General features: G+C 35.9%; 1 protein-coding gene across 7 annotated transcripts in view; it reads left to right on the plus strand.

Annotated features, from left to right (window-relative positions):
- ABL2 (ABL proto-oncogene 2, non-receptor tyrosine kinase) overlaps positions 1-15,704 on the plus strand; it is a gene marked incomplete at its 5' end in the record, with an annotated part of 120,534 nt that overhangs the window by 80,494 nt on the left and 24,336 nt on the right. For 2 of the 7 annotated variants that reach the window (XM_082465168.1, XM_082465169.1), the window contains 3 exons: positions 7,744-7,855; positions 12,847-12,909; positions 14,143-14,313. In XM_082465168.1, coding sequence (XP_082321294.1) covers positions 7,744-7,855; positions 12,847-12,909; positions 14,143-14,313 — 346 coding nt within the window. Of the gene's footprint in view, positions 1-7,743; positions 7,856-8,304; positions 11,320-12,846; positions 12,910-14,142; positions 14,314-15,704 lie in introns of those variants that run through there. The other 5 variants (XM_082465163.1, XM_082465166.1, XM_082465164.1 and 2 more) reach the window with 3 other exon arrangements.

Consider the following 15,704-nt stretch of genomic DNA (forward strand, 5'->3'; position numbering starts at 1 on the left):
CAAAAGAAAGCTGGAGTAGCAATACTCATATCAGAGGAAATAGACTTTAAAATAAAGACTGTTATAAGAGACAAAGAAGGACACTACATAATTATCAAGGGATCAATCCAAGAAGATATAACAGTTGTAAATGTATATGCACCCAACATAGGAGCACCTCAATATATAAGGCAAATACTAACAGCCATAAGGGGAGAAATAGACAGTAACACAATAATACCGGGGACTTGAACACCTCATTGATCATCCAGACAGAAAATCAATAAGGAAACACAGGCTGTAAATGACACATTAGAACAGATGGACTTAATTGATATTTATAGGGCATTCCATCTAAAAGCAACAATGCACATTCTTAAGTGCACAGGGAACCTTCTCTAGTGTTGGCCACATGCTGGGCCACAAAGCAAGCCTTGGTAAATTTAAGAAAATCGAAATCATATCAAGCATTTTTTCTGACCACAATGCTACGAGATTAGAAATAAACTACAAGAAAAAAACTATAAAAAACACTTAACATGTGGAGGCTAAACAATATGCTACTGAACAGCCAATGGTTCACTGAAGAAATCAAAGAGGAAATAAAAAAAATACTTAGAGACAAATGAAAATGAAAGTACAACAATCCAAAACCTATGGGATGCAGCAAAAGCAGTTCTAAGAGGAAAGTTTATAAGAATACAATCTTACTTAAGGAGCCAAGAAAAATCTCAAATAAGCAACCTAACCTTTCACCTAAAGCAGCTAGAGAAAGAAGAACAAACAAAACCTAAAGTTAGCAGAAGAAAAGAAATCATAAAGATCAGAGCAGAAATAAACAAAATAGAGACAAGGAAGACAGTAGCAAATCAATGAAACTAAAAGCTGGTTCTTTGAAAAGATAAACAAAATTAATAAACCTTTAGCCAGACTCATCAAGAAAAAAAGGGAGAGGACTCATCAATAAGATTAGAAATGAAAAAGGAGAAGTTACAGCTGTCACCACAGAAATACAAAGGATCATAAGGGACGACTATAAGCAACTGTATGCCAATAAAATGGACAACCTGGAAGAAATGGACAAATTCTTAGAAAGGTACAGTCTCCCAAGACTGAACCAGGAAGACATAGAAAATATGAACAGACCAATCACAAACACTGAAATTGAAACTGTGATTAAAAAACTCCCATCAAACAAAAGCCCAGGACCTGATGGCTTCACAGGCAAACTCTATCAAACATTTAGAGAAGAGCTAACACCTATCCTTCTGAAACTGTTCCAAAAAATTGCAGAGGAAGGAAAACTCTGAAAGTCATTTCTACAAAGCCACAGTCACCCGATACCAAAACCAGACAGATACCACAAAAAAAGAAAATTACAGGCCAGTAATTCACTGATGAACATAGATGCTAAAATTCTCAACAAAATACTAGCACTCTGAATCCAACAATGCATTAAAAGGGTCATAAACCATGATTAAGTGGGATTTATCCCAGGGATGCCAGGATTATTCAGTATCCACAGATCAATCAGTGTGATACACTACATCAACAAATTGAAGAATAAAAACCATATGATCATCTCAATAGATGCAGAAAAAGCTTTCAACAAAATTCAACACCCATTTATGATAAAAACTCTCCAGAAAGTGGGATAGAGGGAGCATACCTCAACATAATAAAAGCCATTACAACAAACCTACAGCTAACATCATACTCAATGGTGAAAAGCTGAAAGTATTTCCTCTAAGATGAGGAATAAGACAGGGATGTCCACTCGCCGCTTTTATTTAACATAGTTTTGGAAGTCCTAGCTCTAGCAATCAGAGAAGAAAAAGAAATAAAAGGAATCCAAATTGGAAAAGAAGAAGTTAAGCTGTCACTGTTTGCAGATTACATGATACTATACATAGAAAATCCTAAAGACACTACCAGAAAACTACTAGAGCTCATCAGTGAATTTGGTAAAGTGGCAGGTTACAAAATTAATACACAGAAAGCTGTTGCATTTCTATACACTAACAACAAAAGATCAGAAAGACAAATTCAAGAAATAATCCATTTACCGTCACATCAAAAAGAATGAAATACTGGGCTTCCCTGGTGGCGCAGTGGTTGAGAACCTGCCTGCCAATGCAGGGGACACAGGTTTGAGCCCTGGTCTGGGAAGATCCCACATGCCGCAGAGCAACTAGGCCCGTTAGCCACAACCACTGAGCCTGCGCGTCTGGAGCTTGTGCTCCGCAACAAGAGAGGCCGCGACAGTGAGAGGCCTGCGCACCGTGATGAAGAGTGGCCCCCACTCGCCGCAACTAGAGAAAGCCCACGCACAGAAACGAAGACCCAACACAGCCAAAAAAAAAATAAAATTCAAAAAAAAAAAAAAAGAATGAAATACCTAGGAATAAACCTACCTAAGGAGACAAAAGACCTGTACTCCAAAAACTATAAGATGCTGATAAAGAAATCAAAGATGACACAAACAGGTGGAAAAATATACCATGTTCTTGTATTGGAAGAATCAATATTGTCAAAATGACTATACTACCTAAGGCAATCTACAGATTGAATGCAATCCCTATCAAATTACCAATGGCACTTTTCACAGAACTAGAACAAAAAAATTTTACAATTTTTATGGAGACACGAAAGACCCAAAATAGCCAAAGCAATCTTGAGAAAGAAAAACAGAGCTGGAAGAATCAGATGCCCTGTCTTCAGACTATACTACAAAGCCACAGTCATCAAAACAGTATGGTACTGGCCCCAAAACAGAAATAGAGATCAATGGAATAGGGCAGAAAGCCCAGAAATAAACCCATACACATGTGGTCAGTTAATCTATGACAAAGGAGACAAGACTATACGATGGTGGAAAGACAGTCACTTCAACAAATGGTGCTGGGAAAACTGTACAGCTACATGTAAAAAAATGAAATTAGAACATTCTTTAACACCATACACACAAAAAAACCTCAAAATGGATTAAAGACCTAAATGTGAGACTGAACACTCTAAAACTCTTAGAGAAAAACATAGGCACAACACCCTCCAACATAAATCGCAGCAAGATCTTTTTCGATCTGTCTCCCAGAGTAATGGAAATAAAAAGAAAAATAAACAAATGGGACCTAATTAAATTCAAAAGCTTTTGCACAGCAAAGGAAACCATAAACAAAACGAAAAGACAACCCACAGGATGGGAGAAAATATTTGCAAATGATGTGACCGACGAGGGATTAGTCTCCAAAATTTACAAACAGCTCATGCAGCTTAATATCATCAAAACAAACAACCCAGTCCAAAAATGGGCAGAAGACCTAAATAGACATTTCTCCAAAGAAGACATACAGGTAGCCAAGAGGCACATGAAAAGATGCTTAACATCACTAACATTTCTCCAAAGAAGACAGATAGCCAAGAGGCACGTGAAAAGATGCTCAACATCACTAATGATTGGAGAAATGCAAATCAAAAGTATGAGATATCACCTCACACCAGTCAGAATGGCTATCATGAAAAAATTCACAGCCAGTAAATGCTGGAGAGGGTGTGGAGAGAAGGGAACCCTCCTACACTGTTGGAGGGAATGTAAATTGGTACAGGCACTGTGGAGAACAGTATGGAGGTTCCTTAAAAAGCTAAAAATAGAGCTAGCATATGATCTTGCAGTCTCACTCCTGGGTATATATTCAGAGAAGAACATGGTTAGAAAGGATAGATGCACCCTGATGTTCATTGCAGCACTGTTTACAATAGCCAAGACATGGAAGCAACCTAAATGTCCATCAACAGAGGAATGGATAAAGAAGATGTGGTACATATATACAATGGAATATTACTCAGCTGTTAAAAAGAATGAAATTGGGTCATTTGTAGGGTTGTGGATGGACCTAGAGTCTGTCATACAGAGTGAAGTAAGCCAGAAAGAGAAAAACAAGTACCATATATTAATGCATATATGTGGAATCTAGAAAAATGTTATAGATGAACCTATTTGCAGGGCAGGCATAGAGACGTAGATGTAGAGAACGGACGTGTGGACACTGGAGGAGAACGGGAGGGTGGGACGGATTAGGAGATTAGGATTGACATATATACACTACCATGTGTGAAATAGATAGCTAGCAGGAACATGCTATAAAGCTTGGGAAGCTCAGCTCGGTGCTCTATGACGACCTAGATGGGTGGGTTGGGGGGTGGAGTGGGAGGGAGGTCCAAGAGGGAAGGGATACAGGTATACATATAACTGACTCACTTCATTGTACAGCAGAAACTAACACAACATTTTAAAACAATTATACTCCAATTAAAAAAAAATGAAGTAATGCCATTTGCAGCAACTTGGAAGGATCTAGAAATTGTCATACTGAGTGAAGTAAGTCAGAGAAAGAAATATATGATATTGCTTATATGCGAAATATAAAAAGAAATGATGCAAATGAACATATTTATGAAACAGAAACAGACTCACAGACTTAGAGAATGAACTTACGGTTACCAAGGGGAAAGGGTGGAGGGAAGGGATAGTTAGGGAGTTTGGGTTTGACATTTACACGCTGCTATATTTAAAATGGATAACCAACAAGGCCCTACTTACTGTATAGCACAGGGAACTCTGCTCAATGTTAAGTAGCAGCCTGGATTGGAGGGGAGTCTGGGGGAGAATGGATACATGTATATGTATGGCTGAGTTGTTTTGCTGTGCACCTGAAACTATCACAACATTGTTAATCGACTATACTCCAATATAAAATAAAAAGTCTAACAAAACAGTTTTACTTAAGAATTTCCTTGATTAAGCAGTAAAAATGGTTAATTTTACAAAAGTCTTGATTCTCAGATACATGTCTTTTTAGTATTCTATGTGACAAAATGGAAAGTACGCATAAAGTACTTCTGCTGCTTGCCAAAATATTGTGGCTGTTTTTAGAGAGAGCCATGTGCAATTTTTTTGTGTTTTGAGTTGAACTGGCTGCTTTTTTCATGGAACACTATTTTCACTTGAAAGACTGAACAACAAACTATTCAGATTTGGGATTTGGTAGACATTTTCTCAAAAATGAATGAAGTGAGTTTGCTGTTTCAAAGAAGATGTATTAATTGTTGGAAATGGTAGAATTTGAGCTTTTAAGCAAAAATTAGAATTTATTAAAATTAGTAACCATCATTCTGATCATGACAGCTTCTTAAAACTTTTGTGATGAGATTGATGGTGATAGTAATGAATAGGATGTTTCAATGTTATATAACGAAGTATATCAACATTTAGTGAATCATGATTTCCAGATGATCAATGCATGATGTTAAAAAATGCAAAGTACAGAATAGACCCATTCCAAGTACAAGATAAACCAACAAATTTTAATTTGACAGATGATGAAAATTTTGTCTATGTGGTTTCAGATTTCAATTTACAGTTAACCTTTGTTGAGTTTTGGTGTGGTATCAAAGAAGAATATCCATAATAATCTGAAAGAATGTTAAAATATACCTTCCTTTTATACCTCCATATCTGTGTGCAATAAGATTTTCATATACTTAAACAAAAATAACATCACAACAGATCAAATGCAGAATGAAGATTCTACTATCTTGTTTTAAGCCAGATATTTGCAAAAAATGACAATGTTACTCTTACCTCTTAATTTTCTTTTCAAGGGTAGTTATTTTTAATAAAATATGTTAACATGAGTTTATTGTTATTTTAAAATTAATATTACAGTTTCTCAGTTTTAATTTCAAATACGGTAAATAATGATAGATGTAACCCACATAACAGAGGTCTTTGGAGACGTCAGTAGTTATTATTTTTTAATTAAAAAATTTTAATTATAAAATATACATAACATAAAACTTACCTTTTAAACTATTTTAAGGTGTACAGTTTAGTAGCCTGAAGTACAGTCACCCATTTCCAGAACTAGAACAGCTTCTAGATATTTCACTTAAGTGGAATCATACAATATTTGTCCTTCTGTGTCTGACTTATTTCACTTAGCATAATGTTTTCAAGGCCCATCTATGTTGTAGCATATATTAAAATTTTATTCCTTTTTATGGTTGAATAATATTCCATTGTATGTACCACATTTTGTTTATTTGTTCATCCCCTCTGTACTCCTGGTAACAATATAGGAGCCTTGGGCTTCCCTGGTGGCGCAGTGGTTGAGAATCTGTCTGCCAATGCAGGTGACACGGGTTCGAGGCCTGGTCTGGGAAGATCCCACATGCCGTGGAGCAACTAGGCCCGTGAGGCACAATTACTGAGCCTGCGCGTCTGGAGTCTGTGCTCCGCAACAAGAGAGGCAGCGATAATGAGAGGCCCGCGCACCGCGATGAAGAGTGGCCCCCGCTCGCCGCAACTAGAGAAAGCCCTCGCACAGAAACGAAGACCCAACACAGCCATAAATAAATAAATAAATAAATAAAAATTAAAAAAAAAAAAACAAAGATGTTAATCTGAGATCACAAAACGATCTTAAAAAAAAAACAATATAGGAGCCTTAAAAAATGTAACTATTAATTATTGGTAATTTAAATAGCAGATTTACTGATTAAATAGTAAATCATATGGTATAGAATATAGATATGTATAAAGTATGAATTATGGAACTCCTTTGCCTTTTATTTTGTGTAATTTAGGGAAGGAGAAATTCAACCCAGTATTTGAAATTCTGAGTCATTAATTTGAGGTAACCCATTAGTCGTTTAACTCTTGCTTTCCTCATGATGTTAACAGTACTGGCTTCATAAAAGTTAATTTCTTTGAGTGCATAATGTTTGTTTTTTTTACACTGTTAATAATTACCTACATCAAAGTCATTCTTTCTTTAAGTTTACATTATAATTTTGTAACATCTTTATTGAAGGCTGTTTCAGTTCTACTATCTATAATTTTACCGTTAACCTTTATTGACCTGGAACCGAGCACAGTGGCTGGTACATAGTAGGTACTTAACAAGTATTTATTGAATCAATGAGTGTTCTTAGGTGTACAGTAACACATTCTTGTATTATTTTTGTAGATTATACCACTAAAGTCATCCATCATTTGTAGATTTTACTAATTTCCTATAAGGTTCTTAAGTTTTATTTAACTTTGTTCCTATGTATTAACAAAGATTAGTCTTTCACTTTTAAAAGTTTTAATACTCAAAAGTTTTCAGCACTATCATGCCATGTTTTTAACCTTTATTAAGCTATAATAGAGCCAAAATTTTACTGAAGGCTGTCATTTCCTGGCTTCTGTGCTTATGAATCAGATTGTAACTATTTCTTTGACTTTGGATTGTGGTTTCGGGAACTAATTTAAGTGATGCAAAAGATGAGTCTTGTTAGGCGTTTCCTCTCTTTTAAAAGTGTAAACACTTATTGTAAACGCGTTTTCTTCAAGGAAACTTTTCTGTACAGTCTCACTTCATTATCACTTAGGAATGAAACCCCATCTATATGTACTAATCCCTACGTATTTTATTATTTGTTACTCATGTGTGTCAGTTTTTACTTATTTTTTCAAAATGTTCCAGAGGTTTTGAAGTATCTCCATTCTGACTCAATGTTTTGCTAATTACTAGACATTTTCCTTTATGTAACTCTTCACCCACTTTGGACTTGTAAATGCTTACCCTTCCATTGGTTCCTTCTGGCTACTGAGTACATGAATGAGTGTCACATGCATATGGTATTGCTTGTCAGAGAGTGGAATTCCAAGACTTCCTCTGTACATACATCAGTTAAACTTTTGTGCTTCTGGGCAGAGGAATGGTCTTTGGGACAGCTCTGCTTCTACCTAATTGTTATGGCAGAGATCAGGACACATCGCTTTGCTGCCTGTGCAGTGAGGCCTCAGAAACTGCTCTACCCAACTTGACAGGTATGATATAAGGGTGATAGTTTAGGGAGGGTACATAATCACAGTAATCAAGCATGAATGGAGATTTCAAAAAATTGATATTATCTACTATTGTTATCATCTTTATTCTTGGCCAGTGAAGCTTCATGTGTTTTTTTTTCCTGGTATTTCATAGTAGGACCTTAGTAAGTACCTATTGAATGAAAGAAGAAATGAATAACATATGATATTTTGTAGTATTAAGATACATATGGCTTGATATTGAGAACAATTGATTTATCTAACCACCTTACACAGTTTTTAAAAGAGGTGTTAAAAAGTATTAGTTTCTTAGGGACTTCCCAGGTGGTCCAGGGGTTAGGACTCTGTGCTTTCACTGCTGTGGGCCTGGGTTTGACCCCTGGTTGGGGAACTGAAATCCTGCAAGCTGCGCGGCACAACTAAAAAGAAAAAAAAAAAAAAAAGTATTAGCTTCTTAGGGAATATGGAATCAGACAAAGTAGAATTCTAGCAAGATAAGTGTTTGTAAAAATGCTTGGAAATGCCTAAACTGAAATTTTTGAATATTAATTTCTCCAATTACTACCTGACAAATTTCTACCTAGAAATTTCTTAAACTTAGAAATTTCTGCTAAAAGTTATTGAATGACTAATTGGTAAAAACTGTTTTAAGTAAAATTAAACATTAATTTAAATTAAACATTAGACATTATTTAAACAGTAATTAAACATTAAACGTTAAACTTAGGAATTATCTCTGAATTTGAGTTTTATTCTGGATTTTAACTTGTTTAATCCTGATAGTTTACTTTGTACAAGCTGCTACTTCTATGTTTTGCCTTATTTTTGTTGTTTCCTACAAGTATATTAGTAGAAAAAAGTAATAAAATTACCTTCTCTTAATAGTCACAATGTATTTCTGCTACCTGGGTCCTATATTCCATAAGTAAAAATTAGAGTCTTCTGTTGTGTCATCTTAAGTCCATGATATACCTCAACAATAGTGAGTAATGACAGATAACTCACTCTCTAAGTTACCTCATGTATAGTAGTCACTTGATGTTGTTCAAAAATAAAACATTCCCAGCCTACACACTTGTATTTGGGCGGGTGCAGTACATCTGAATCATCCAGATTTGACTGTCTTAAGCCGATGAGGAAAGTAGCATAGACTAGACCTACTGGATAACACGGTGGCATTTACTTCCTATAGGTCCTCCCCCCTCTTTTTGTCTTCATTCCTTAGCTTGCTCTCCCCCATTTAGTTCTTTAACTCTTTATGAGTTAAAACATGTTCATTCCTGGCCTCAGGAAAATGTTAGGATATTTCTTGTCTTTGGAAAATTTCCCCTTTTGTTTGGTGCTAGTGGGTAGGAAGGTGTTTAAGTGGATATCCTGTGCAGGCGGATTGTACAGGAAATAGAGCCTTAGTACTGTGAGAACAAAAGAGTGGGAAGAAAGAAGAAACGAAGGAAATAAGATCTTTTGACTTGACCAAAAAGACTGTAAAACCAGAGATGGGAAGAAGGGGATTGGGGAATAAAAAGGATTGTTTTCCAAGTTGTGGTTCTTTTAGTACTTTGGTCTCAGAAATGACTGTTTTCCTGTATTTATTATTTTGTATATATTACAGAAATGTACAGTATTTTTTGGCCTGTATATATGTTTTAAGTTTTCATAAAATTGTGCCATAGGTCTCATTCTCCTTTCTCCTTTTGTCAAATAACATGGTTTTAAGAAGCTGACTTGCCTTTAAAAATCCTCCTTTGAGCTTGATGGAGTTCCTCTCCAGTACAGATGAATCACGTGTCATAGACATGTCCTTGCACTTTGACAGTCTGTCATTCTACTATCATCAGAGCAGAATTCCTGCTCATCCAATTTAAATGCTTTCTCTTCTCTGAAACCTTTTCTGACTGCAGAGTTTTGTTTTCTTATTCTGTCCTCTCATAGCATCCTCTGTGAGTATAGCAGTATGCATGATTCAGTTATTCAACAAATTGTTTTCAAGAGCCTCTTATATGCATTCACTGTTTGGGGTGCTTGGAATTTATTAGTGAACAAAGCAGGCAAAAATATCTGTCTTCCTGAAACTAATATTCTTGTGGGATGAGGTAATAGTTGATGTGAATGTGATGATAAATAAATTACATATTTTGTGGTAGTAAGAGTGATGGAGGGACTTCCCTGGTGCAGTGGTTAAGAATCCGCCTGCCAATGCAGGGAACACGGGTTTGAGCTCTGGGCCGGGAAGATCCCACATGCTGCAGAGCAGCTAAGCCTGTGTGCCACAACTACTGAGCCCGTGCTCTAAAGCCCGTGAGCCACAACTACTGAGCCCACTCTCCGCAACTAGAGAAAACCCACGCACGGTAACGAAGACCCAACACAGCCAAAAAAAATAATAATAAATTTATAAAAAAAAAAAGTGATGGAGAGAAATACATTAGGAAAGGAGTCGTGGGGGATGTGGAAGTGTTGTCAGGAGTAGATGCATTTTAAAATAGGATGGTCAGAGGATGCTGTACCAAGAGGGTAACATTTGAGTGAAGTGTCATGTGGATGTCTTGGGGAAGAATGTTTTAGGCAGATGGAAAAGCCAGTACAAAGGTCCTGAGGTAGGAGTGTGCCTGTCTTGTTCAAGCAACAGCAGGGATGCCAGTAGTCAGAATGAGGTAAAATGGGAGAGGAATAGTAGGAAGATGAATTGGGCAAGGTAAGTTGCAAAGGGCCTTGCAGGCCCCTTGTAAGGACTTTAGCTTTTATTCCAAGATAAGGAGCCATCAAAGAGTTTCGAGCAGAGGAGTAAAGCAATCTGACTTATGCTTTAAAAGCTGGTTGGTGTGTTGAGAATAGACAGTAGAGAGCTAGGATAAGAAGCATGGAGATCAGTTAGAAGTCTAGTGAAATAATCTAGCTGAGAGATGATGGTGGTGACAGGGCAGTAGTAGTGGAGGCGGTGAGAAATGGATAGATTCCAGATATATTCTTGGAGGCAGTGCCAATAGGATTTCCTGATGGATTGGATGTTGTATTGGAGAGCAAAAAAGGAGTCATGAATGATTCCAAGGTTTTTTGTTTTTCTTTCCTCACCTTTATTGATATAATTGACATATAACATTGTGTAAGTTTAAGGTATAATAATACATAAGTGTTGATTTGGTACACTTTGGTAATGCAAGATGATTACCATCATAGCATTAGCTAATACCTGCATCATGTCACATAATTACCATTTCTTTTTTGTGGTAAGAACAATTTCAATCTAGTCTCTTAGCAATTTTAAAATTTATAATACAGTATTATTAGCTGTAATTACTATGTTATACACTAGATCCCCAGAGCTTATTTATCTTATAGTTTGTACTCAAACTTCCAAGGTTTTTGGCCTGAGGAACTGAAAAGATGGACTTGCCATTAACTGAGGTGGAAAATTCTGTGAGAGCAGCACATTTGGGGGAAAGAATGGATGCTAGTTTTTTATAGTAAGTCCAAATAATGTTATTAGTGATTTTTAATCTTTATATTCTGAGGCCCAGCATGATGCCTACTGTATAGTAGATGTTCACTAAAATCATTAGTTTTGTAAATCTTAGATTTTTAATATACTGGGTTTCACAAAGTAAGGTATAAATATACAGTATTTGTTGTTTCTGGCCTGATAGGATTTAAGAGTTGGCTTCAGTGTCTACTTGATTACTGTTTCTGACTTGGTAGTACAGAAGTTCTTGTTACCCTTGATTTTTGTTCCTCTTATAATGTCAAACAAGGGGGACTTTCTTTTATCTAAAAAGAAGGAAATATACTTGAACTGTTTGGCAATCATTAAACCAAATAATAATCATAAAACATTGTAATGTGTTACCACTATCACTGGCAAGAAACATTTATCATTGTGGATGGAACATGTGATATTCAGTATAGAACCTAAAAAATATTAGACTATTCTCTGTACTTCTTTTTAGCAGTTCTTTTCATTTTAATAAAGTAGCCCAATGGAAATTCCATTAGAGTAGATAATATTTCATTAGAATGAAGAAAAACATAGTACCTGAGACCAGTCTGAAGCATGTTTTATATGATATAGTATTTTGTTTGTTTGGTAATCCTAATTTGTTATCTTAGTATATATAATACAGCTGTTCCTATTCACTATAATTCTGCATTTAAACAAGAAGCAAGGTAATTTGTTTCAAATTAACTTTTCAGGACATATGGACATATCTTCAGGTTTGTTGTAACATTCTTAATGTAAAACAATTTAATTAGCTGTGAAATTTTAAAAATACATTCTTTTTAAGAGGAGGAAGGAATGTGAAGAAGTGAAATAAACTGTTAGAAGAACATCCAACCTATAAGAGGAATTTCTGTCTATATGATACAGACGGTTATGAAGCCATTTTAAAAACATTGGTTAATGCTATTTGAAGTTTAAAAGACATCTCACTGTTTCCCGTCACTTATATTTTTGTGTAATTTGGTTATTCATTCAGTCAACAGTTACTGAACACATATTATGTGACACTTGCTAGAAAAAAGATACAGTTCTTATGCCAAGGAGCACATTGTGAAGTTGGGGAAACGAACATAAATTGAGGATAAAGATAGGAGGTGTTACTGCAGCAAGTGTAATGCTTTTGTGAGCACAGAGAGGAGCAGCATGTGAGGCTTCCACGGGGAGGTTATATTGGAGTTGAGTGTTATATCAATAAAATGAGTAGAAGCCAGCCAGTCAAAAAAAAGGGTGGGAAAAAAAATAAAAAGGGGTGGAATGAGTGCACATTCTAGGTAGATAGGACTATGTGAACAAAGGCAAAAAGGTAGGAAGCATCATGGTGTATGTTCAGATGTAAAATTTGAGGTGTGGAATGGGGGAGAGGTGAAGCTGGAGGAATAGGTAGAGATCTGATGATAAGAGACCTTATAGGCCATGTTAAAGAGATTGTAGCTTGATGGTGAACTATTAAAGAATCTTAAGAAGAGTGACATGGTCAAATTTTTGTTTTAAATAGATCACTTTGCCAGCTGTGTGGAGGATGGATTTGAGGGAGACAAGACTGGAGGCAGTAGTCCAGGTGAGAGATGATGGGAATCTGAACTAAGACATTGGCAGTACAGAAGGAGAGGAGGGAATGGATTGGAAAAGAAAGAAAATCACGGATTCAAGGGTTTTTCTTCATGTATGATAAAACCAAGTTTAAATTAAAAATGAGTGGAAGGAGAGGGAGAGAGAGACATACTAGAAAAGTGTTGTTTTATGACAGAGGCAGCTGGATAGTGGCAGATTGCCACAAAAACCAGTTTTTAGTGATTAAGAACATTGCTACTGAAAGATGAGTGTATTTTTTGTATAATCATCCTGAACTGTGAGAAGCAGGTGATCTTTAACTAAGATGGTATAGGGATCACCTATTTGTGTAGTATAACTAAATCTAAGAACCACAATGCCTTGAGGAAGAAACCAGGTCTTACAAGGCTTCAACCAGTACACATGATAGAAACTCAATAAATCATGTGCACTGCTGGTAGTATTTTCTAGAGCCCTAAGTTAGTTATTTTATAAAAATGTACCACTTAGGAAAAGAAAATAGGGTAAAAAAATTTTTTTTCATTAAAACAATTAACAGTTGAAAGCTGTTATGTTATAGACAGTGCGTGGTAACACAAAGGTATTTTGGGATGCCAAAAATATTTTGTATTAAACCAAAATATTTTTCTGTTATTTAATAGATAATTTTAGGATTTTTTTCTTAAAGCACTATTTCTGTAATTTTCTATATGTAAGTGGAAGGTCTGGATTAATACAATCTGTACATATTTCTTAAAATCTCTGTTATCTTTTCCACAATTTGTTTTATATGGAGAGAGTAAGGGGAGAAAGGTACTTTGGGAGGACTTATAAAACATAACTATTCCTTCTTAAAACCGCCGTCACCTAGACAAAATATCTTGTGTGTTTTATAAAATGAACTGCCATTTCTTTTTGAGATTTCTTTTTTTATTTTGAGGAAACTGTGCCTTTCCTATTCATTTAGTTCTGATTTTGGTTAATGCGTATAACAGCTAAATGCTCGTTTTGTGTTCTTTTCTCTATCTTGTTGTATTTTCAACAAGTAGACTTCTCTCCTGCTTAGGAGATGGTGCTGTTTTGCTCATTCTTCATGACTCCACAACTATGTGTACAGTTTTGTTCCACCCTGGAGCCATCAGTATAATGCCAGCAGCTAAAATATTGTGTATGTACTGAATTCAAATGAATTTCCATCTCTTGGACTTACTGTGAACTCCTTTCTCTTTATGTCTTTCAGAAGCCTTGCACCGCCCCTATGGTTGTGATGTTGAACCCCAGGCCCTGAATGAAGCCATCAGGTGGAGCTCCAAGGAGAACTTGCTTGGAGCCACTGAGAGTGACCCTAATCTCTTTGTTGCACTTTATGATTTCGTAGCAAGTGGTGACAACACACTGAGTATTACTAAAGGTGAACTTCTATGTAACATCCTCTCACTTTTCAGTTTTTATTAGTGGTTAAGAAATAAAGGGGTATATTCTAGATTCTGCCTCTGACTAAAATTAGCTAGGCAATTTGGGCCCAGATACCTTTGGTTCATTCTTTTTTTTAAAACCTGTGTAGGGGATAATGCCACTTTATCTACTTTATAGGATTTTTATTAAGGCTAAAATGAGACGAAGTACTTTAGAAAAAACACCACACGATATATACATAAACTTTACTCATTCTCAGAATTCTGTACTATACATAATATGCCAGCATTCACCTGCCGCAAAGGTAAGGTTTACCGTACACCTCTTCTCACTGAACTGTGGCTAAGATGTCATGTTGCCAGACCCCAGTGCTACTCTAAGTGTCGTTCGTGGACTGACTGCCTATTTGAGAACCATTCGTTACCAGTCTGCACTGAGATTAAGAACTTTCACTCAAAATGTAAAACAACTACATTGCTAAGTACACTATTTATTATTTAGTTCAGCTGACATTTTCCTTTTTTGGAACAAGACTTTCAGCAGGAAGAAAGTAATCCAGTGATTAACATTCTGGCACAAGCATCTTGTTGTGGACCTGCTTTGAGTAGCACTGGCCTAGACAACTTATCTCTCATTTGTGTTTATATGGGTTAGTGAAAGGACTAGTAGGAAGGGTTTCTATTGTAGTAACACTCTCAACAGAGTAGTAGTTTATTTTCAGTAGTAAATTCTTATCAAAGGGAACATCGAGAACATGTCCAGGTAAAACCAACCATTATTGGTTTTTTGAACAAGGACAGAAAACGTGAAACTTTTTTGAGAAAGAAATAGTATAGGACATTCTCATTGTGTACATGAGTTGGATTGCTAATCTGCTTAAGCTTTTCTTGTCTTTTGCATTTATGAAAGCTTCCTACTGGGAAAAAATAAGATTCAGGATAATTTTTAGCTAAATGAAAATGTAACTTAAATGATTATTTGTCAAACATATTCTTTTTATTTGTAAGGGTTCAGAATGAGGTATTAAATGGGAGCACATATACCAAATTAAGAAGACAGGTCTCCACTCAAGGAATGTTACCGTTAAATAAAATTTTTATATACATCAATTTTTAAAATCCAACCAGATTCTTCAAAAGCAGAAATCCTTAAAACTGAGTTTCTCAAACTGGGGTGTAGGTATGTCCCAGAGTGGGCATGATTGTATGTGTACATGTGCAAGGAGGTTTCAAACGTACAGGAAAAGTAAAGTGCATTATTATCTCCTAACATCAGTTTACTTAAAGATTTTGGGTAGTTTTGGGGGCAGCAGGTTGGTGATGGTATTTGTACATGTGTGGGGGGCTGTGTTTTATGATGGGAGGAAAATTTTACACAGAGGTTTAG

Source organism: Balaenoptera physalus (genome assembly GCF_965194825.1).
Source record: "Balaenoptera physalus genome assembly, chromosome: 1".
NCBI classification, from domain to species: Eukaryota; Metazoa; Chordata; class Mammalia; order Artiodactyla; family Balaenopteridae; genus Balaenoptera; species Balaenoptera physalus.